Here is a 23,138-nt window from a genome sequence, read left to right on the forward strand (position 1 = left end):
GTTAAAAGGATGACTCTATATTGACTGATTCATCTTGTAATACCACCATGTGTAGTATTCATTTATCTGGGCTTATCAAATTTCATGTCAGTATGATAACTTTACAAATATTCAGGATCTGGTAGACCACTCACATTTTCTCTTCAATAATTCAGTAGAATAAACTGTGGGATGTACAGGGTCCAAACACTGAGCAACCCCACCACCTTCTTATAGTAAAGTCTGTCCTTATTATAAAATCACATGTACATCCACAGCGGGACATTAAATATCACAACAGTAACACAACAAACTGAAACACTCGTTTTGATTTCATACAATCGTCTTTTATTTCATATAGATAAAGAAATATATTTGAAAACTAAAACTGAAAAGTCTGTGCAACAGCCACAGTAGAGAGGGAAGTAGACTGTCATTAGTATCAACGAGACCTGTAGGTGTGAAAGGAGGGACAGATAAGGAAAATTAAAGTAGTGAAAACTATTAAAAACAACAAAAACATTGCTGTGAATGAATTTTATGCAATCTGTCATTCATTTTAGGGTAGGAAAACAGCTTTCATCCACAAGTCCTGGAGGCTGGTGTCACTATTTTACCAAAGTTATATTTTAGGGAATGTGTTGCCTGCCAAAGTGGCTAAAATATAAGTCAAGCTACCAGAATAATTGAATATAACACTTTAAAAATTCAAATTCAACCATTTCAAGTGATTACTGATTTTGCAAATGTAGTCACGTTGCCGTGTCTACTTTATACATATAAAGAGGTTTCATAATGGAGCCACTGGTTCTTAAAACTAGAACAGAAGGGTTTCTAAAATGAAAGCACAGAGGCACTATTCAGTGTAGCAACATATGAAGCACTACAGTAATGGCTACTATTCAATTAGTACCTGCAAATGAACAACTTTTAAAAACTAGTATTTTAAATTGTTGGGCCTTTTATTTCCTGGTCACATTAAAAGCCCATTAACTTTCCGTAAAGATCGGTAACTCGTACAACAGAAACTGGACATCCAAGTGGGACGTGATCAACAGTTAGATGCAGACAAAATCTGGGTCATCTGTCCTCTCTGTCGGCCACTTTGACAGGAAACCACTCAGGGAAAATCTAATTGTTTGGGTAAAAGTGAGAAAGCACCTGCTGAAGTTTAAAAATAGTCTACCTGCCTGTGGTGTGTCTTTAATAATGACAAGATATTGGTGTACAGGAAAAAAAACAAAAACATGTATGAACCGTGTATGCAGCCAGATTTCAATGAGAGCATTTTTAGCACTTCCACAATCCCAGTGACAGTCCTGACATCATTCATTATCCTCACCTGTAGCTTCTCTAGTTTGTCAACACCAACTGTAAATTGGCATTATTCACAAAGACAGTATGTGATTGCATTCCTTTCTTCTCATTTAGGATGTTTACAGCCAGAACAAATGGGAATACAGAAAGAGAAAAAAACTAAACAAAAAGGGAACGGACGGGACGGAGAGGTTTGGCTGAAAGTCAGACCGCCGGGTTCAATCTGAAATCTCAGACTGCCAACTGCAACATCCCTACGCCTTTTAACTGATCATTACACAACTACACAACTTCACAGTTATCTTCAGGTGTCCATGTTTGAGTGTGTTTTGCTGTATTGTTGTATTTTTACTATGTGAGGCAAGCTGAGTTGTGCAGGCAGCTAAGCTAAAGAAATATCATGCTATTTCCAGAGTAAATTGAAAGAACAACAATACTGGAATGACACCATAAAAGTGTGAATTGTTGCTATTACTATCAGTAATTACTGTATGTACAGGTTGGTTTGGACACTTTTCCTCCATTACTACTGTGAATATTTCAGAGGTTGCAGTTTGAGATTTCAGATATTTGACTGCAGCTCAACCTTCTCCACTCCGAACGACTCCATTCATATAAATACCATCACTCATTCATAATTAAAGAATGGCCCCACTCGTGCAACGTAAACTTCTTCTTGCTAAAATAAGAGCACAGTGAAATGAGCAGAAGGAACAAGGAGAAACACAAGACAGAACACACAGAATTTCATCACTCTAATATGGCTTATCACTTCCCATACATAACACCATCATCAGGTGAAAAGCAACTGTTTCTCGAAGCTTGGACTTCAGAATCCAAAATCAAACTCTACATATTTAATCTGAATTTTCCAGACTTTGTAACGTTAATCTGGAACACACTGTCAGATTAAAATGTCAGCATGTGTTGGCAAACTAGGGGGACAAAATGAAAGCCATTGCAAGTTTGAATATCAGACTGCTAATGTGATCTTTTTCTTTTTTCTTTCAATTTATCAGGTGTTGTCAGTGTTTTCTCAGGAGCACATGTTCCTAAACTGGTGTCATGGTGTCAAGTCACACAGCACTAGTTCCTCTTTTTATCAAAATGTGATGTTCTTCCTTAGAACTACACTATAAAATGTGTGAGCCAAGTTCATGTCAAGACATTGAGACTGTCTGTGGGCTTATTGTTTCCACAGAACCCCAAACTTTTTTCCTACATCATCTACCACAAATATGAATAAAACGTTTACACAGCATTCTGGGCTATTTAAATAAGGCTGTTGATAAATATGAATATTCTTTTCTGGTTGCTCAGCTTTGGAACTTATCCAATCCTAAAATGTAATTAATTACATTTTGGGATTGGATAATAATAATTAATTAATGGTGCAGGTCATAAATAGCTAGCTGTCTTTTTTTTTTTACATTTAAACTGATGGTTTGGTCCGTTTTCAATTTGATGTATCCTAACTCAGTCGGTGATAAATGATCAGCAAAGGCCACTGCAAGATTATTCTTCACAAAGAAAACGTCAGATTATTAAATATGAAAAGCTTTAAATTAAACATGTAACAGCACATTTCTGTACTTAATCCAAACATTTTGCATAGCTCCCGGATTTCATTTCATTTGCAAGGCTTCTGACGGAACCTGCTGAGTCAAATCAAAACCAAACAGCAGCGACCATCAGTCAGATTGCTTTAAGTTTCCGAGATGGTTTGTGGAACAAACGCATTGGCTACCTACAAAGACACAACAGCTGTCAGACCAGGAACAATCTGCAACTTAATCTACGAGGCCACTTTTACAGGGAAGAGGGTGGGGTGAGAGATAAAGTGGACGTTGCCTTTGGTACTTTATCCTCCTTGTTAAATATGAAAATGCAGAAGTGTGGTTCTCTTTCAAATTTGGAAACAATTTCAACCTTGTGATCACAAGTTCACAAGTTGGAAAAGTAATTCATCAGATTGTCATTGCTGTGATCCCAACGTCTGAAATAATTTATTGGCTGCAACTGACTTTAACCAACAAGGACAGGTGGGGAAGTGGGAAATCAATGATTTGGTCATTACCATAATAGACTGTGACGTCTACAGTGATGACTGTCTACAAAATGAATGAACCACTGACCTTTTTGGTCTGCACAAAATTTACAAAACATTTAATATGAAACAATTTAGCTGCCCATCAAACTCCCACGAAAATGATTCCCCGCTGGCCCTGAATGGCACTGTGATTTTAGAAAGTGCAAAGGATGTGACTGGGAAATACTGGGCTGGCGGACTGATCAGTGCAGACATACTCTGTCGATGGAGTCATTTATCCTCATGAGTCAGTGTCTGAGATACAACAAGAGTCTGACACCACAGAAACTCTGCATGTGCAACCCTTCTCTGCATTTGTAATGGTGCTGAATGACTAACAACCATGACAGACAGGGACCACTGCATCATATGCACCCAGATACTTGAATAGCTACTGCTGATTCTTGTATCATTTCCGACCCCACAAGGTGGAAGTGTAAAAGGATGCAGGATGATGCTCCAGGAGTAGTTAACCAAAAACTCACTCAGTAAAACAAGACGAATAATCATCATCCCCCAGATGTGTGTGTGTGAGTGTAACGCCATTAACATGTCTTATTAGTGCAAAGAAACAAAGGGTTTTGATTTTGTTTAGAGATGAACAGACCCAGAAGAAAAATAAAATACAGAATTGTTCTCCATTGAATTATCAAGGATTTAAAAAAAATGGGTAAATAGTCCATTTCTCTGCCTGTTGTTCCAGAGAGACACCAGGCGGCTAATGAACCTGGTCTGGAAAATTCTTTTCACCTGGCACCTCTTCAAATCTTGAAGTTTTGTATCATAGTTCATTAGCAGGACAGACCTGCAGCAGCTTCTTTCCTCGGTTCCAGCTATTGGAGCTTTTCACACTTCCTCCATTACACACCTGGTTATATATTTAGAACCAGTGAACCAAAAGCTAATGTCCATTGCAGCCGGCCTAGAGTCGGCCTTTCATCGAGAATTCAGCACGTGAGTCTCTGTCATTGGCGGCTTTCTCGTGGCAGACAATCAGAAAACAAGTGTGGCTGCTCCGAAAAAGATTTACAAAAAGAATATTGTACACCCATCTTGTTATTTATTTAGAAAGCAAGAGAGAGAGACACATGAAGCAGTGGACAGAGCTCTGCAAGTTGGAAGTAAGTCCAGACAAGACAGAATTTCGTCGTATGCGGAAAGGAGGAGAAGTATTAAGTGTCCAGTTTGCCCAACTACACTGAGCATTTACAACCAACATGTCTGAACTGAAAGCACTGTACAGTTACCACCCCTTTGGGCTTCACAATGACATTGACAGAGTGTTTGTGAGCGCACAGGCTGTGTGTATGAACTCGTCAAAGATGTTGTGTGTGTTGGCGTGTGTGATATCGAGTGTGTGCCTAATCACGGTCACTGAATATATCTGTATACTAGTCAGAATACACTAGTAAAACCTGCCAGTGACACCGAACGGAGCGTGCTTCTGTACACGTGCGTTCTATTTGTTACGATCTAGAAGGTGCATCCTCAAAGCTGATAATGCTGGACTCTGGGTGTTGCGCTCCTCCCATCGATTGCGCCCCGCTGCTCTGTGACACCGAGGACGAGGAGGTGGAGGAGAGGGAGGCGCCGGTGGGTCCCCCTGCTGATCTCGCCGTGGAGGAGGGGTCGCGCCCGCCCGGGAGTAGCGGCTGCGTGTCGGTTCTGACCTCTTCATCGTCGTCATCTTCCTCGTCGTCCATGCTGGGCCAGGCAGACTGGTCCTCCACGCGCTTTAGGCGCTCGTTCAAAGCCTTGAGGGCCAGTTGTCTGGAAGGAAGAGGGAAAGAGAAGCATTAGTCCCACTGTACAGCTGTGCTTCAAGGGAGGTCTGCTTCTGATTGTTTTAATGTTCCCACGTAGATGATGCTTCCGTAGCATAAATGTATGAAACAAGTCCTGTAAAGCAATAATAACAACAAGAGACAACTAAGGAGAGTAAACGCTCATCTGTCTTGCAAACATAACGTCCTAAACATGCAGCACACAAAGTTCAACTGCTGTCATGTATCATGTTAAATACTGCCCTTATGCAGTGATCAGAGTCAGATGGTGGGACCAATCTATATCTGTTGCTAAATGCAATATAAAAAAAAGGGATCATAGTTCAAATAAGATGTACATGTTTCAATTGCTCTGTAATACTAATAATATAATAGCATTGCAAATCTTATGTCTCCACGTTGTGATCAGATTACATTCCTGTGGTCATAGATTGAAGAGAAAAACAGAGACATTCTCATTCCCTGCCTTGTGAAGTGTCCTACATAATAAGAACAGACTGGTAAAGGGGTGAATTCACAATAAAAATGTATCCAACTACTAAGCTGGTAGTAAAAAAAATGGAAATAACATTTTTCGCCAATACTGTTCTTTAATGCTGGCAAGATCATTTTTGGAATTAAACTCATCTTTTGTTGATTTAATCTCCCCACTTGCACTCGTGAAGTACCAATTACTTTTCATATAATCACCACAACGTTCATTTCCCATTCGGCAGACCTCTCAATCACTAGCTAATCAAAATCAAGTATTTACAGAGGCCTTTGCCTCATTCAGATAGAAGCCATATTTTGTGCGTAATCATGTAAGAAAGAAAACACTACCCAGAAGATAAGTAGTAATGCAGACTGAAACATACTTCCAGAAACCAGCTACTGGATAAAAATGTAATGATACGTGTTTGATGTCGTAACCTTTTCCAACAGGGAGGCTTCAAGTGCTAAATGTGCTCCCACACATTAAACAGAAATATTGAGAGAAGAAAAAGTAGTAATTTCAGGACAATTACAGGAGCACAGGCTGGTATGTGTGTTTGTGTCTGTGAGAGAGAAAAATGACATCTGTCCGTAACCAAATCTGTATGACAGCTTGGAAGTGTGTCTGCCAGACAATGGAACAGGAGAGAAAATAACCTCTGACAGCTTGACAGTAGGTGTTAGTGCGTTAGAGTCTGTGTGTGGCAGAGCTAAGGCCTGGACATGTATGAACGGTCTGACTGCAAAAGAGCACGGCGGCTCAGCGAACTTTCCCTGAGTAAATAAAAACTAAAAACAACACTGGTTTCTGTGCCATGTCTCTGGTTTGACTATATGGGCATGTTTGTTTATTTTATTACTCTTTTCTAATATTTGCCTGCATTCTGGACTTCTCAATATGGGTTTTTCGTGACAACAGTTATAGTTTTAATAATAATAATGTTACTGAACAATAGTTTGCTGATGAACATCATGTGATAGACAGAAAGCTCTCTGGAACAGCTACTAAATGGACCTCGAGGTGAGACTGTATTCTCAGCAGCTGTTTCCCAGGTCAATAATGACCTTTAAACCTCAACTATATTTTGTATTAAAGTTTAAATATCCCCTCCAGACATGTATTAAGACATATAGTCTGCTTGGAGCAATATAGACATGCGTGTCTGATATATTTATTTTAAAAAAAGCATATTTTCCACATTAAAATCATTAAAAAAGGTATCTACTCCTTCTACCTCATTACAAGTCCCAGAATCTATGAATATACACATTTTATTAGTTTCTAAAGTTTTTCTGTTGGACACAAGATGTCTCCTACTTCACTGTAAAGTCCATTCTCAGTGTACGTGCGCTGGTTTCTACATCACACATACGTTACGGGCCCTATTTACAAATCATGCTTGCCCTTAAAATCAGATGTTCAATGAGCACAGAGAAACTTTCCACTTTCAGCAGATGAATGTGGAAACACCCTTCTAGTGTCACACTCTGCACATACATCATTCTGCACAGTGAAGATCAAACATCAAACTAGAGGAACAAGAAAAAACACATATTTTTGAGTATTCAGTATTTCTTCTGACTATTCTTGTTGGGTGAAAAAGCTTCTGAAACAACAGTAAAACTCTGATGACTACAACATTTTACCAGATGCTTTTCTGCAGCTGGTCACAAAGGTACCTCCATCATACTAGACTCTAATTGGCCTGTCATCAGATATTTGATGACGCTGCGTATGTATGCAGACGTCAAACTCATTCGTCTTTGCTTTGACTCACCTTCTCCTCTCTGCGTCTTGTGGGTCCGTCCCTGGCAGGCTGATAGTGATGGAGGAAGGCGCCCCCACGTCGTATCTCTTCACCATCTTCCTGCACACCTTTATCTTCACCAGGGCGGCGTGGACCAGCCCCGCCAGCAGCCCCACGGCTGGCTGCAGTGCCTCAGGGAAGAAACTAGCGAAGGCAAAGTGGTCCGACATGTCCCCGCGGCCCCGGCTGTGCCTCTGGTAAAAGCGTAGGTAGACCCAACCGGACAGGGCGCCATAGCTGTACGCAGCCAGGGGGGCAGAACTGTCCAGCAGGCCAGACAGGCGCAGTAATGCCAGGAGGAGGAGGACCAAAGCTGGTGCTGCTTTGAGTCTCACCTGAAATGCAAAGGGGAGACAGATTTAAGTGTTAACATAAATCCTCAGGGGACATCAAGGGACAGCTGCCATTTTGTCCACAGACCACTGTGGCTGCCAGTTCCCACAATTCACTCAAGTCAGCCAGATTCAGGAATTGGAACACCGAACAATAGCTGGTTACATGCCAGGGTGGCAGGCAGCAGTCATAGTCAAAATGTACCAGCATTTCGATAGGGTACATTCCCTAACCTGCTCAGCTGAGATGAGGGAGATTAGAGTGAAGTAACCCAGTTTTATACAAAGTCACAACAAGCAAAAATAATGGCAGTTAAAGCAGAGTGGCATGGTAGTTTAAGAGACACATTAGGAATGTGTAGCTAATGTGTGCTTCAGCAAAAAAATAAACCGTTATCTGCACACTCAGTATAAGCTGCTCTGCATTAGAGCATCAGATTTAATCTTAAAATGTAAATTAACAGATCACACAATTTGGAAGAGAATCACATCTCTAAACCAGAGGACACGGGCCAAGTAGAGCAAACACTCAACAGCTCAACGGTTGGCCTGTTGGCCACTGGCTTATGTAGCTGTAATAAAATAACATGATCACTGTATTTGACTCTAATTTGACTGTCCAATATGCAAGTGCTCACAAAATAGTTCATATTCATTAACACACCAAGCAGCCATAAAAACAATGAATGGATCCCAAAACAAATTGAAAATTGTTCAACACAAACATAGATACCCTGGCCTAGCATTGCCAGACTAATTTACAAATGCAAGCACTCGCAGATGTGTCTGGTTCCCAGGCTAGAGATCACGAGAAACCAAGTCACACTGGCCACCAGCATAAAACACAATTCAAGAATATGGGAACAGACACACTGGGACACTTTTCTATACAAAGCCATGCAGAAGATATAAATGTGTTTGTTGTTCTTCTTCTTTAGTCTTTTAGTGTTAAAAGTGTTGATTCAACTCAGTTGTCTTTCTGAAACCTTCAGTTTACAGTGATGTTAAGCCAATAGTTTATTCTAATAGGTGTTTTTTCTCTAAAGGGTTACTAACAGGATGTTTTCATGCAGAGCCACAAACAACCCCCTCAAAGGTGACTCAAAGCAACATTCCTGAGTGTCAAATGAAAAACCAAATATTATGGGCATCACCATAGCACTGACATACAGACAGGTGGCAAATTAAAGGAAAAACATGACGAATGCAGATAATTTGATATCGGACACAGAGGGGTCATTGAATGATTTCATGAGAATGAAAATGATGTGAATCACCTATCAGATAATAGAGATGGTTCCAGAGACTTGGAGGTTTGTGTTGGTTTTTCCTTTAAATTGTCAGTAGTACTGTAAAATGTTTTTGCTATTTTGCAAAACCCTTTCTTGTGCCAAACACAATGCTGTTGGTAAATATGTACATTTGAGTATTTCACTCTAGGTTATTAATTATGCACACAGTAAATAGTCAGTACTTCTAAGACAGACACAAACACAGATGGTTTATTCATCTATATAGATTAGTGTTGTAACTCAAGTGGGGGCATTCTTTATGTGTGCCGGGTACAAACGGACACAGGCTTGTTTATGTACACGTCTCAAGAACTAGTGGTTAGTATTCCAGTGCTGTTTACATTCTTGTTGGGCTACACTCTCCATTTATCTTTGCTGGTCTAGTAATATTTACAGGTTCAAGAGAGGAGCACACCCTTTGCCAATAAGCATCAACAGAGGGCAGAAATTACTTTTTTTATTCTCACCTGTGGCACTCTCAGCACTGTGGTATCCCCCATGGTCTGCTTCAACGCCACCAGGACACCTCCCAGGAACCCAGCTGCTCCGTGGATACGCACAGCAAACAAGAAGTCCAGGTCAAAGGTGGCAACATAGGTGAGGAGGTAGGAGAGGCCGGCCAGGAGGCCTGCAGAGACATTGACCACTGCGAAAAAGATCAGGAGCTCCAGAGCACCCCACAGAGGCTCCAGCAGGCGCCCACAGGCCATAACTGTCCCCACGTTGGCTGCCACGCCCCAGACGTGCTGCTCCACCACCCCATAGGTCACCAGTGTCCACACCCAGAAGTTTGGTGGAAAGAGGTATCCCGGGGTCACCCCCAGTGCGTATGGAGTGTCCACGGCCCATGACAGCAGATAGAGGAGAACCACCACAGCACTTATACTTTTTACCACCACACTGGTGCTGGCAAGGGCAGCCAGGAAGTGCTGTCGTGCCACCGGCAGGTAACGATTCATTGTGGTCGGTTCAGTTGAGGATCTTTCTTGAGCAAGTCAGCTCAAGAGAGCGATCAGCAGATCAGTAGCTTCTGGTGCAGCAGATGTTGGACGCTGGTGTGGGATTATTAATGCCAAGCAGAACAGGTGACACCTGTATGTCCGGACAGCATCAAAATCCACACTTCTCTGTGAGCCTTCATTCGGGATACTGTCTTTGAGGTGGTTAAAGATAGCTTTGGTATTCAACTTCGTAAGGTCAATTTTTCTAGATCAAGCAAGGTAACACAACTTTGGGCTGCAGTAGATAAGCCTGAAGATGTGATAACCTCAGCTAGTAGACCTTCTGATCTAGCTAGCTGCCTAGCTGGCGACCTTCAGTCGGCGTAGACAGAAAGAGAACAAGCTTACAAATGACCACCAGCTAGCAGGCTGGTGGTGGGAGCCAAATACGCAAATCTTAACTGAAACAAATACACATAAGTGCACTTGTTCAGAGGATCTCTTCTGATTTAGCTTGTAAACACAGGAGGGCTAATGTTAGCTAGCTGTCAAACTCAAAGCGTCTTGAGTTACGCTGATTTATATCAGCCACGGAGGAGCAGGAGAGGTTACGTATTCCTTTGATTATAACATAGGGAAGCTAGCGTCCGTAAAACCTGATCGTTTAAACTAGCCCACGGAGCTCCTTTCCCGGACCTCTGCGCTCTTTCGGCCCGGTGTCTCCCGGGCTAGCCCGAGGATTTCCCGTGGCTAGCAACAGGCCTTCAAAACAATGTTAGAAGCGCGTCTGAACCAGCGTCGATTCGCGGATACTTCACAGGTTTTTCATACTACCGTTGCTTCATTCGTTTATTCAGTTGTTCTTCCGTGGTTGGACTGCAGGTCGCCGGAGGAAATTATATTATGTTGACTGGCACTCCTCCTCCCAGTAACACCACTCAGATACTGACCTGCGCTGCCTGCCACCGTCATCAACAATCGGTGAAAAAACGTCAAGTCACGTAACTTTTCAACACCAGAGCACGCTGGGAAACCGAGTTCTCTTCAATGAGTAATTGACGTTGACAACAAAAAGTAAGTTTAGTAGCGTTGAAATGAATTAATAATTAGGTCTTATAAGTATGCCTGTGTTGTAAAGTATTTTTATTAAGTATTATACAAAGTACAGTTAAGTACAAGCTGGAGATTTACATTTTCAGGCACTTTATACTAAAATAAAAAATATTCTAGCTACCTTTTACTGCATTACATTTATAGTTAATAACATTTATAGTTTGCACAAAATATCAACAAATCAACTTTGTTAACACTAAAAGGCAGCTAACTTGTAAATGCCAATTATTGTCTATATGACATTCTGCAAGGAGCTATTCTGCATAATGAGTACTTTTAGTTCCCATACCTTAAGTAGATTCTGCAGATAATACTTCTGTGCTTTTACATATAAATATTTTAATATTTAATATTTATTGATGCAGTATTTATACCTACACCACCTTACTTAAAGGATATTAAGGGATCTACAGTAAAGTCGAGTTCCACCACAGTTAAAAGCTTTGCTTGCTCCTTATTAAACAGATATTGATATAATTTATTTCTTTATTTCACTTATTATTATTTCACTTAGATATTAGGTCACACTGTCCCTGTAGTTTTGTTTAAATATTATTGTTTTGATATTTAGTATTGTAATAATATTGTTCACTTCAAAATGGGTAATTGCACATTTAATCTCCAAACAAGCCTTTCATTGACATTACACACAAAAGACACAAATAACAGATGCAGTCATTTTATTCTGAACAATTAGAACTCACATCACATTTACAAAAAAGGACAAACCACATACAAATAAGTTGTAACAAGGAAACATGGAACAAGGACACAGACCAAACAGCTACCTTCACTCAAAGTTAAACAGCTACCTTCACTCAAAGTTTACAGAAACAGAAAGATAAAGATCACAGCCGTCACTGAATATAATAATAATAGAGATGATATTCAGTGTGCTTCATGGTACATGCTCTGTAGTTTCCCAAAATTAAGCACTCATATACCATAGTATTATCGATAACTCGGAGACCCATGCACTCAAAAAATCAAGTTACATGGCCAGTCTGTTCTGGATATTACCGCCAGCCAGCCACGGATTTATTTCTGGCTCTAGCTGATAACTTTAAGTACTCTGGCTTAGAAATTTGTAGGCACAATTTAGTTCTAAAATCCTAGTTCTGTAGTGATAAGTGGATGTGACTTTTGCAATTTACAGTCATTGTGGCTGGTAAATTGAGATGAGATCGAATAAATCAGGCTCTGCAGTTTAATAACCATGCAAGTTAGCTAGTGAGATGGGTTTTTTCAGTCATTTGTTCATCACCCTCTGTGTGCAGGACATCAATCTAATGACACAAGATACTCCTTGTTCAGGCATTATTACACCTCTCATTGGTAATGGACGTGGATATAGTCATTATATTTATCCATTTTATCCTCTTTTGGTGTGTTATAAATAGAATATATATTAAATTATATATGACACAACCAACAAGTTGAAAACTCAAGTAACCTGCAAAATAAAGGCTGGTGCACACATATGGGATTTGCACAATGGTTCAGAAAACATATTTTTTGTTTTCAGAGGATGACAACAAGCAAACATCTGCTAGTATATGGAGGCCTCACACACACAGAAAGTATGCGAGTGACCATCAAAGTAGGACGAGGAAAGCGGGCCAGTACAAACCAAACCCAGATTTTACCCTCGATGTTACATTCAATTGATCTTACCACTACGTTACAAGAACAGGATGATCACATATACCGCCAAAAGCAATAACATTGAACGGACTGACATATATATATGAGTGCAAATTAATCAACAGCAGACAACAACTAAATTGAGGTCAGCTTCTTTTAGCCGACCCAATTTGTGCTGTAAAATGTGTATTGTCTGAAATGTTGGTGATTCATTTTGGAATTTCTTTTAACTATATGGCTTGGATTAGATTCAGATGCCTTTATTGTCCATTAGATTTATAAAGATGTAATAATTTACAGCTACCATACTGTAAAATGATGCATCATGAGTTTCAAATAGTGAATTGGCCTACATTGCTTTGGCCCAGTTCGTACTCATCTCTTTTTCATGGGACGAAAATGTAAAACATCATTAAAACTAGGCAATATTAGATTTTCATGTAAAACACCCACATGTGTATTGTTGATATTATCTGCATTGTGTCACAGAATTAAGTGTTGTCGGGAGCTGACACCAGATTCTGACTTATTTTGAGCGCATTTATCCAAAGGAAATAGAAAAACACACCACCAGAAACTAAAATGAACTATGAACTCTAAGCTCCATCAGAATTACAGTACAGTGGCTCTTTCCTGTACATGTTTCAGGGCTTTTGGTTAAACTTTCTCTCTTAAACGGAGCCCAGAGTGATTCTGCAAACTAACGTCTGAGTCTTAGGTCTTAGTTAGATGACATCTATACTAACTGACAATAGGCATGCAAAGTTTTGTTACTTCAAGACAAATATAATATATATTGTAGATTGCAGTGTTAAAAGTTGCATTAATATGTGACTGTTCATAGCGTTGTGGTTGAGAGAAAATTCCCTTTATGTGGCTGTAAAACTGGTTCATTTTCTTGGAAGCTTTCAGCTTTACATGTGCTCTGTTGCCTGTGTGTGTTTGTGTGTTTGTGTGTGTGTGTCAGGGGGAGATGGAGGGGGGCGTGTACTACTACTGATGTAAAGAAATTAGGAAATGTATTATTTAGAACATGTTTCTTTTTATTTACAAACTTCAAAAAAAAAAAAAAAAAAACCCAGAAGGATCTAAAAGTAATCCAAGGTCATACACATTATCCATCGCTAAACTAAACAGGCTTTGACTAGAGCCAATCCTTAAAGACAGCAGCTTTAATCTTCTCCTCAGCTAAAATGGAATTGAGACAGTCGGCTTGTCCGACCGAATCGATTTGTATAAATAAATATGTAAATTCAAGTAGAAAGCTGTGAAATAACAGAGCGGTAAGTCAGCGCAGCGAACGCCGAGCTGACAACCAAACAGTTCGACGCTGAGGAAACTCGCTTGTTTGCTGTCGTAGGGATGACACAGATGGACATTTCTGATGATATGGTAATGAGCAACAAAAAAAAAAGGAAAGAGAAGCACTTGATATCATTATTTTGCTTTCCAGCTCACTTGTGGTTGGGCTGCCTCAGTTTCTGACCCAAATAATGGGTATAATAATAAACCCTATAGCTTCATTTACATGCACACAAATGGCTCATATTCAGATAAAATACTTAGATTTGTATCCCAATTGTGAACAAACATGTCAACAGGCAGGATATTCTGATGAAGGAGCTCATATAGATAAGAAAAGAGTTTTAACACCGCTTAATATCATATTTAACTGTTATATCACTGTATCCCTGATGTCCTTTTTTTGGATTTCTCATAATCAAGAGCTGATCAGAGTCACAGTAAATGGGATATGATATTCACTCGATCCTTCTTAAAGATGCTATCCTGGCTTTCAATGTGCACAGTAACGCACCAATGGGTTGGTCCACATGCAAGTTCTGCACGAGTTCACATGAGCTGGGTCAGACTGGCAGAAAAAAACAAAGCGTTTTCCATCCGTAGTAACAACGATAGTAATATGACCTCAAAAATCTTACAAACAAGATAAAGAAAAGCAGCAAAAGGAGACAAAAAAAAAAAACATTGTACAAAAATAAAAATACAAATGAATAAATATGCACCGTCATAAATAAATTAATTTGGTAAATTCAAACATTGTAAAAAGAGGAGAACAAAAATTATAACATAAGTAAATAACAATTTCAGTATGGAGAACAAATACGTGGAAGAGAAAGAACAGGAAATGCTTAGTCTTTACTTAACGATGTTCCATTTTCCACAAAAGAGCTGGTGGTTTTTAAAGCTCTCGCTGCAGCCATTTCGGAGGAGAAGATTTTCCACATAAGGACAGTGCCGACCAGAGCAGATCAGTTTGTGTGATCAGAGGGGATCAATTGGAACAGCAGAACGATGGTTTATGGTTAATCTAAAGGGAACTTGGTCACATGTTGAAGCTTTCAACCAGCCAACAGATGTATACAGATTAGTGTCTCTTTTACAGTGCAGTACAGTGTACGGTGTTACCTGCAAGGTCATACAGAGAGATGGATATGTACTTGGACTGTGGCTGTGAGGATGCCGCAGAGAGTGTTGCCGGGGTGGATTTTAAGTCTGCTCTACATTGTTGACGACATTATTTGGTCTCCTTAAGACACAATCCTCTACGCTGGAGGTTTCTGATGTGCTTGTGCATTTCTCGTTCTTTTGGCAAAGGCTACACCATCTCTCCAAAAAAAAAAAGAAGAAAAAAAAGTTTGGTTTCACAATGGCCTGTGTTTACAAAATGAGAAGGAAAAAGAAACACAGCAGAGCAGAGGTGGAATCTGTGTTGTTGTTAGAACGAGTTACCAAACCGAGTAACACAAGTTCCTATTCATTTTTTTAAAAAGACGATTCCTTTTGTAACCCTTAAAAACACAACACACAGATACGAACACAGTAACGACACGAGCGTAACCAACACTCTGGGGGCGGGGGGTTTGCGAGATTAATTCCTCTGGGGTTTGTACGAATACATATATAGGCTTGAGTGAGTGTTTTGCATCGTTTTTCGCTAGGCTACAGTAAGACTGTGGGTGAGATTCAGAGAGCCGCAGTGACCGCCTGTCTCTCTTTACCTCTCCTCTCTCACAGTTAACATTCAGAAAGATGGAGGCAAAAAGGCATTTTCTGTTGGTTGTTTCTCCGCTACAAGGAGGACACCTCGCAAGAACACAGTTTTTTTTTCTCATTTTCACCTGGCTGTTTTTAGGCAATGGGGTTCTTTAAAAAGTAAAAGAGATTACATAAATATATATAAAAAAAGAAAAATCAGATCTTCCAAAGTCTGATGCCGAAATAGAAGGAGTCTTTTCAAAAAGGCCTGGTTCAAAAGGCATTTGATTAAGCATACATTCTTTCATTAGAGCGTTAAGGTTGCAGTAATTGTCTTTAACCTCATCCTCAAAAAGCCTCAACTTCAATGATTCAAGATGACCCCATTTTTTTTTTTCTTCAAAAACAAAAATGTACAATACCCCCTGTACTGGCAGTGAGTTATTGAGTAAATTAAAATGCTTTCTAAAAGTTCTGTTTGATCATTCTACCTTTAGTTTTACCATTTTAAGAATTCAGTAGCAATATTCGACAAGTGACAAACATTTCAGTTACTGATATTTAACAAACGTCACTACCAGCTATCTTAATTCTCAAACTTTTTTTTTTTATATAATATAAGCAACTCCAACATACTGTCATCTTGTTAATTAGCTGAAAAAAGCAAAAGAGTCTTGACATTTAGCAAAGCTGCAGAACTAGAATCTCTAAAGTCAACAGTACAACTAGTGGCCGCTTTGTGGTCACTGCAGGCCCACACTCAGCAGTACTAAGTCCAGTGATCAGTATTTCAATGCCAGTATTGGACAAAAACTTGGAAGCCCAAAGTCCTTTGATTTTCATTTTCTTCTTCCATCTGGAGCTTTTTTTCTTCCTCAGGTTTTAGCTTCTGATATTCAGCATAAAGATTTGTCACTCTGTGTCCAGTCTGTGTTCAATCCCCACTCAGACTGTTTCTCCAAGGCAGTAGAGACGAACAGAGGAAACACTTTAGCAGGGGCTCAGTTGACGGTGCTTCAATTGTCTTTCATTTTTTGTCCATTTCCCTCGCAGCCTCGGCCACAGGCAACTTTAAAGCCTGTATCCTGGCAAATAGGATGTCATCCTACTTTGATGATTATTAAATTGAATCAAGCTGGCTCAAAACAACCACATCACTCATCGGTCACTGTCCTCTCACCTCAATTACATCATCGTCATCATCCGAACTGCTGGCGCTGCTAAAATTCCCACCATTCACCAGCACTGGGCCTCGGGGGCCCTCAGACCGTGCTGAGGGGGAGAAGGAGGAAGGAGAAGATGAGGAGGAACCAGAAGCAGCGGTGGGAGGGTAATGAGAGAGGAAGCTGGCTCCGGCTGGACCCGGTGTGGCAGCGGGACCCGGCAGCCCGCCTGGGAGCATCGACCCTGTGTAGAGGCTCGCCAGGGACGGACTGTAAGAGAGAGGGAAGCCCGGCGGGAGCATCCCAGCCATGCCCGCCATGCTGGGGCTCAGTATGAACGGCGGCAGGGCTCCTGGAACCGAACTGGCAGCTTTGACTGATGCAGAAGATGATGATGAGGAAGATGAGACGGCGGTAGCAGTGGCTGTGGTTGAGGAGGAGGAGGTGGGGACTGCACTGGCCCCGCCAAAGCCAAACAGATCTGGGTACATGTAAGTGGGGTCCCCTAGTTGAGTGTGGGGGGGCTGGAAGTAAGGCGAGCCTGCCCCCATGAAGAGCGGGTGCCCCAGTGACCCACCCAACATGGCGGGGTTGAGGCCCAGAGGGGGGAGGCCATAGCCCCCAGTGAAGGGGAAGCCTTGTGAGGCCAGAGTGGCTGAGGAGTGTTTGCCTGCAGAGGGCTGTTTACTGGGCCGCTCATCCAGGGACGGGGTGGAGGCTTTGCGCTTGGAGCCTGTTCTCAGGTCCTGGGCGGCAGTGGCATCCATGTTGGGTTGGATTACATTAGTCACAGAGGCATCTTGGTGGCTCATATTTCCACTTGCAAAACTGCTCCCACTGCTGCCATTGGTCTGCACCGGTTTGGTGGAAGGCAGGTTGCTCTCTGCTGCCCCCTCTAGTTGAGCTCTGGCGCCTGCAGTGGCGCCGGCTCCTGTGCCACTTGTGTAGCGCTGCAACTCGCTGATGATCTCTGGGCTGTCAGGGGAGAGAGGGCGGGGAACGGTCTTGGAGGGAGTCTGCTTCCTGTCAGGTGACAGGCAACCGTTACTGCCATTGGTTGACACTTCCTCTGATGGGGCCTGGGAGTCTGAGAAGGAAGAAACAAGGGGTTAAATATTTGCTTAAATTATGTCATACTTCACCTCATAGTGCCTTATCTTTTTACATCTCTGTTCCTGTATGCTTTAAGTGGAATTCAGTCAATCATCCTACCTTTTGGCGGCGCGGTAGCACTCTCCTCTGCACTCTTGGCCTTATTAGCTGCTCTGATGGCAAAGATTCGTCCGTCAGACGTCCTGATGTAAGTGCCTAAAACAGACAACATAAAAATAAATGATCAGTACACACAGAAAGTCTACTCTGACCTGCTTCACTGTGAATGTGAAGCTTGGATGTTTCCTAGAGAAGATGCTTTTGCAGCATTGTGACTGCATACAGGGCTACAACTGATTCTTTTCATTATTAATCTGCAACTATTTTCACCACTAATTAATTAATTAAGATATTCAGTTTAGTATCATGCAAGACATAAAAAAGCAGCCAAATGCATACGTTTTCAAGAGTATAATAAAGAGGGATTTGTACCTTTGGTGCCCCTGATGACATGGATACTCTCTCCAGCTGTGATCCTGGTCTGGACATCTGTCGAGCTGTTGGTGCCTGGAATCACGATGTCTGAAAGAGACCAAGAAGGACAAGTTTATATTGTGAGGAGTTGATGATTCTAGGGGGAAAAAAGTTTTAATAGAATAAAGTTAGTTTACAAAAGGTCCATTACATGTACAGTTTGCCTACCAGTAGTGGTGACGATCCTCTGTACAAACACCCCAGCTTTTTGCAGGCAGTTAACAGGGAAACCTCCGAGGCTGGATCCTGATGAATCGTCGCTTGGAGCCGAGCCAGCAGACGCCTGTCGGGGCATCATGGGAACTGGAGTTGACTGAACTGGACGCACACTGGCCACTGGCTTCTCTTCAGTACGAGGAGGTGGACGCCTGAGCAGATAGATAATTGTTTCATAAATTCATGACTATCATTTCATGAATTAAAACCAGGTTTATATGTTAGATAACCTTGCTAATTAGTCACTTATAAAACCTTTTCTAAAATTAAAAGATTTTATTTGAGCTCATAAAATCTTGTCTCCAACTGAAACTGCACCTAAATGTACAACCTTTACTTTTTGTCCTTTTATGTCACTTGTATCTATTACTCAAGAGCACTTTGACACGCATAATTATAAATGAACTAAACAAGACCTGGAAAAAGTTTTTTCCATTAGTTCGTTAATTTTTATGTTGGCCGTCATTGTTCCTGGGAGTCACTGACCAGTTTCTCTGACTGAAGGCGGGGATGTTGGTGAGGCTCTGGTCACTGGCAGGGTAGTAGTGAGCGTAGGACGGGCGGGTGTATGGCACAGAGGCCCTCTTCTCCTCTTCGTAACCTTTCTTCGCTGCTTTCTTCTCAGCTTTGCTCAGCTTCAGCTCCCTGCGGTCTATCAGCAGGGACTCGTGGGGGAATGGTTGCTGGAAGGAGCAAAGGAAAGAAAAAAGTTGTGAGATTGCGGTCATTCATATTTCTTTCCCTTTCAGAGAAGCAGAGGAGCACAATGTCATATTCTTGCTTTTTCACGAGTTTATACCGGTGAATTAGCTGCATTGCTGTGAGCTCAGTTTTTGCTATAAGAGTTCAGTCTGGAATACATCCACTGAGAATCCAGCAGGTTTCTATGAGGTATGAGATGACTCACATAAGCCATCTAAAATAGTAAAAAGCAAAGACTAATTGTAACTGTGTGGTGTAGTTCTCACTTCAGATATATTATTTTTGACATTTTCATTCAAACAGCCACCATAACAAGCTGTGAAATTATTGAATTAGTAGTGAACTGTCAATCATCTCTCTTCTAATTTTGCAAAAATTTAAGTTAACAATGCAAAAAATTTAAAGCTGGTCAACAATGTAGCCTACAGAAACATCCCCGCATCTCCTACTTTTAAATGCCTCTAGGGGTCGTATAGGGACAGTGTTGTTGCCTTCGTTTACCTACCTTAGTAACCAGGTGAGGATAGAAGTGCAACGCCTTCCTGAGGACGCTCTCCATGGCGTCCTGGGGCTGCAACTGGGTTTGGGAGGGGTCCGGCTCCTCCTCCACAAAGTGAAGAAGAGACTCCACTTCCCTCCTGGTAAAAGTCAGCACGGGGTTCAGGTCATCCACCACCCGGTCTAATGGAGGGAATGAGAAAGGAGAGATGAAGAGAGGAGGATGATTGAGGCAAAAAGAGAGAACATTGTGATTTCAAACAGCTCTCCAAAGCATACGCGGCCTCAATGTGTCTGTCTCGCCAGTCAAAGCTTACAGCAAACACTTGAGACAGTTTATTCTGTCAGACAAGAGCCTCTTGGCAGAGGAACTCTGGTTTCAACACAAAGCGGATTATTTAGTTCTGGGGGGTCTGTCTGCTGGGTGTTCACACAGAGGAGCCAGGACTGGGTTTTTCAGTAAGTCTGATTACTGACAGATGTTTGACATAGCTGTCAGCTGAATTACACAATATCTGTATATTTAAGAAGGAATTTAAATGGGTGGTATTTTAATATGTTTTATATGGCTTCTATATTTTCTATTCTGATCTGTTTTATATGTGGTTCAGTTCTTTTTTTCCCCCTTTCCTTGGTTAATGCAATGTGACAATGCTCCTATGTCTGCCAGTACTCTCAGGATGTCAAATAAAAAATAAAACGAATGTACAAAAATGTACCCAAAATACCGATTTTATGTGCCAAACTGGGAAATGACTGAAATAGGATACAGATTGCCTATTTTACAGAATCTACTACATCTTTAGTGTAAACAACAGGAAATGAAAAACACCTGGACATCAATTCTCTTCTCTTTAAACCCATCCATGCATTTTCTGACTCACCTGACATGCCCTGTTTGGAGATCTGTCGGTCATAGATCTTCTTCTCCAGCGTGAAGTCGCACACCAGCCGGTAAATATGACACTGCTTCCTCTGACCGTAGCGGTAGACGCGGCATACGGCCTGGGCGTCATGGCATGGGTTCCAGGAGGCGTCGAACACCACCACACGGTTTGCCCCAATCAGGTTTACGCCCAGACAGCCAGCCCTGTGGCCCAGAGAGGGCAGCAGTGTTTGTTATAGCTATATGTCATGACCTCAATATTTCACATGTGTTTTCTGTCATTAATATTGCGGTTAGTTTGTGTGTGTGTGTGTGTGTGTGTGTGTGTGTGTGTGTGTGTGTGTGTGTGTGTGTGTTACCTGGTTGACAGCAGGAAGACCCAAGCTGATGTGTTGGATGGATCATTAAACTGGTTTATAAGTCTCTCTCTCTCTGAGGCCGTTGTACTTCCATCCAGTCCTTCAAGACATCACACAACCAATGCAGAGTTAAAACTGGGTTTTCAGCAGCTTTGGGAAATTCAAGTAAAATACAATTTCATCCTATTCTGTGTATATTAGTATCTAATCAAGGATCATGTTATGCAAACTTTAACCTATGGATTTGATTCTCCAGTTTCTATTATAGCTTTTCTATCGGTTAAATACGGGAATACGTACCAAATACAGAAAACGTTTGTGCAAAATATGGTAGCTGGGGACATAGTTCACTTTCACCTAGTTGAAATTACTAAAATAACAGATGCAGCTTATGTTATTACAAGACTGAAATACACAAACAGCAACACTACAAAAGCTGTGAATTCCTTCTTGTGCGTGTGGAGAACCATAAAACAAAGTCTGGCTGTTATCAAGAAACACCAGCAGATGGCAGCACTCATTGTAAGTCAATGATTGGAGCCATACCATTGCACAGGCAAACCACTGTAGTCAGAAAAATCCTCAGAAAAGCAGATTTATCAGTTAAGAACAGTGGACAGAAAAACCATATGTGTCACCTCAACCTGCCTCCGCCTCTGTTAATTTGCTTTAATAGCAGGTTTATAGGTATTTGATTAATATCTAAGCATCTGTTAAGCCAAAAACTGAAGAATAAATGATCACTTACTGTAGTAGTTGAGGTTGCGGACCCAGTTCTGGTTGGGTCTGTCTCTGCCGGACATGTTGGGCGATGGGGGAACGGGTCTCTTAGCCAGAAAATCCTCGATCACGGTCAGCGTGGACAAACTCTGACTGCAGGAGGCAGACAAAAGGCAAAATCAGAGATTGGATCATATGCCGGAAAAGCTTCAGTAATACAAATGTAATGCAAAGCAGAACTTAACCAAATCCGGAAATAAAAGGTGAGAAAAGGAGAACCCTTCTCCCTTCCCACTTAGCTGCATAAGTCAATTTGTTTAGCTAGAACTCTTTTTGTTTAATTGTTATATCCCATAAGTGTGAAAATGTGCGACTGCTCTCTGTCGTCTGATCGCATACCTGAAGACGAGGAGTTTGTCTCCCTTTCTGACGCTCTCCTCTATCAGGTGGAACAGCAGCACCATTTTTGCTGAGTTCTCCAGGATGCCGGGTCTGTAGTCACACATGATGTCCTTTGCCTGACGTGAAGAAAGAAACAGACTTAAAATTTACTATACTATTAAACACCACCCTTACATTTACAGTTGAGCCCATTAGATGTTGTCCTTATTTAAGCAACTTATACTGACTTTAAAGATACATGGTTAAATTGCTGGTTTGCAAACCTTATAAGCAAGTTGGGGTAACGGCTGTATTAAAATGCTCAACTCCACTTTCTTCAGTGTGACATATATTGTGGGATTTAACTTAAAAGTGTTCTGATCCCCCCAAAAAACAGTGTGAGCTAAGTTATCTTATGATGGCTCACATCATACAATAATGAGCATGCGCAGAGGTATCAACATTTTTTTGCCATTTCACTGAAAACAGTTAGGTTTAGGCTTCCTACCAGAATATTTAGTCACACATTGCTGCCTGACAAATAAGACTCTGGCCGATGAGTGTAATAAGACCACAAGGCCGAAAGTGTTCAAATTCTGCAGACTTCAATGGTTAGAAATGTTGTACTGTGATGTTGTTGTCCAGCCTCTTTGTACTGGATCATTGTGGATTAATGGATCGTTCATAATTCTATTAGTATTTATAATCATTATGCTGTGTGTGGCAGCAATGAACTGAAGGCAGAGTTTTATTTGTCTGTTTATGACCTAACTTTAGGTTGAAAATATTAGTTGTTTTTTTATGGAACTGCATAGTG

At 41.2% G+C, this 23,138-nt stretch overlaps 2 protein-coding genes across 4 annotated transcripts in view; both read right to left on the bottom strand.

Moving 5' to 3' along the window:
- Positions 1-304: 304 nt before the first annotated feature.
- Positions 305-10,983, bottom strand: tmem115 (transmembrane protein 115). Its single transcript, XM_051425067.1, has 3 exons — positions 9,543-10,983; positions 7,422-7,786; positions 305-5,155 (listed from the first exon to the last, which is right to left on the bottom strand). Exons 1-3 carry the CDS (start codon positions 10,032-10,034, stop codon positions 4,852-4,854), a joined length of 1,161 nt encoding a protein of 386 aa, XP_051281027.1. The 5' UTR covers positions 10,035-10,983; the 3' UTR covers positions 305-4,851.
- An 809-nt stretch (positions 10,984-11,792) lies between these two features.
- LOC127377125 (helicase ARIP4) overlaps positions 11,793-23,138 on the bottom strand; it is a 72,293-nt gene continuing 60,947 nt past the window's right edge. For all 3 annotated transcript variants that reach the window (XM_051424768.1, XM_051424770.1, XM_051424769.1), the window contains 10 exons: positions 22,340-22,458; positions 21,969-22,093; positions 21,221-21,320; positions 20,860-21,065; positions 19,983-20,158; positions 19,262-19,458; positions 18,728-18,927; positions 18,518-18,607; positions 18,146-18,241; positions 11,793-18,020 (listed from right to left, as the gene is read on the bottom strand). In XM_051424768.1, coding sequence (XP_051280728.1) covers positions 16,936-18,020; positions 18,146-18,241; positions 18,518-18,607; positions 18,728-18,927; positions 19,262-19,458; positions 19,983-20,158; positions 20,860-21,065; positions 21,221-21,320; positions 21,969-22,093; positions 22,340-22,458 — 2,394 coding nt within the window. In that variant the 3' untranslated portion in view covers positions 11,793-16,935. The remainder of the gene's footprint in view (positions 18,021-18,145; positions 18,242-18,517; positions 18,608-18,727; positions 18,928-19,261; positions 19,459-19,982; positions 20,159-20,859; positions 21,066-21,220; positions 21,321-21,968; positions 22,094-22,339; positions 22,459-23,138) is intronic.

This window comes from Dicentrarchus labrax, unplaced genomic scaffold, assembly GCF_905237075.1.
Source record: "Dicentrarchus labrax unplaced genomic scaffold, dlabrax2021, whole genome shotgun sequence".
Classification (NCBI taxonomy): domain Eukaryota; kingdom Metazoa; phylum Chordata; class Actinopteri; family Moronidae; genus Dicentrarchus; species Dicentrarchus labrax.

Coding starts and splice junctions, on each gene's coding strand:
- tmem115 (XM_051425067.1), bottom strand. CDS start 10,034: ATGAATCGTTACCTGCCGGTGGCACGACAGCACTTCCTGGCTGCCCTT. Junction 7,787..9,542: donor CAGTGCTGAGAGTGCCACAG/GTGAGAATAAAA, acceptor TTTGCATTTCAG/GTGAGACTCAAAGCAGCACC. Junction 5,156..7,421: donor CAAGACGCAGAGAGGAGAAG/GTGAGTCAAAGC, acceptor TCTTCCTTCCAG/ACAACTGGCCCTCAAGGCTT.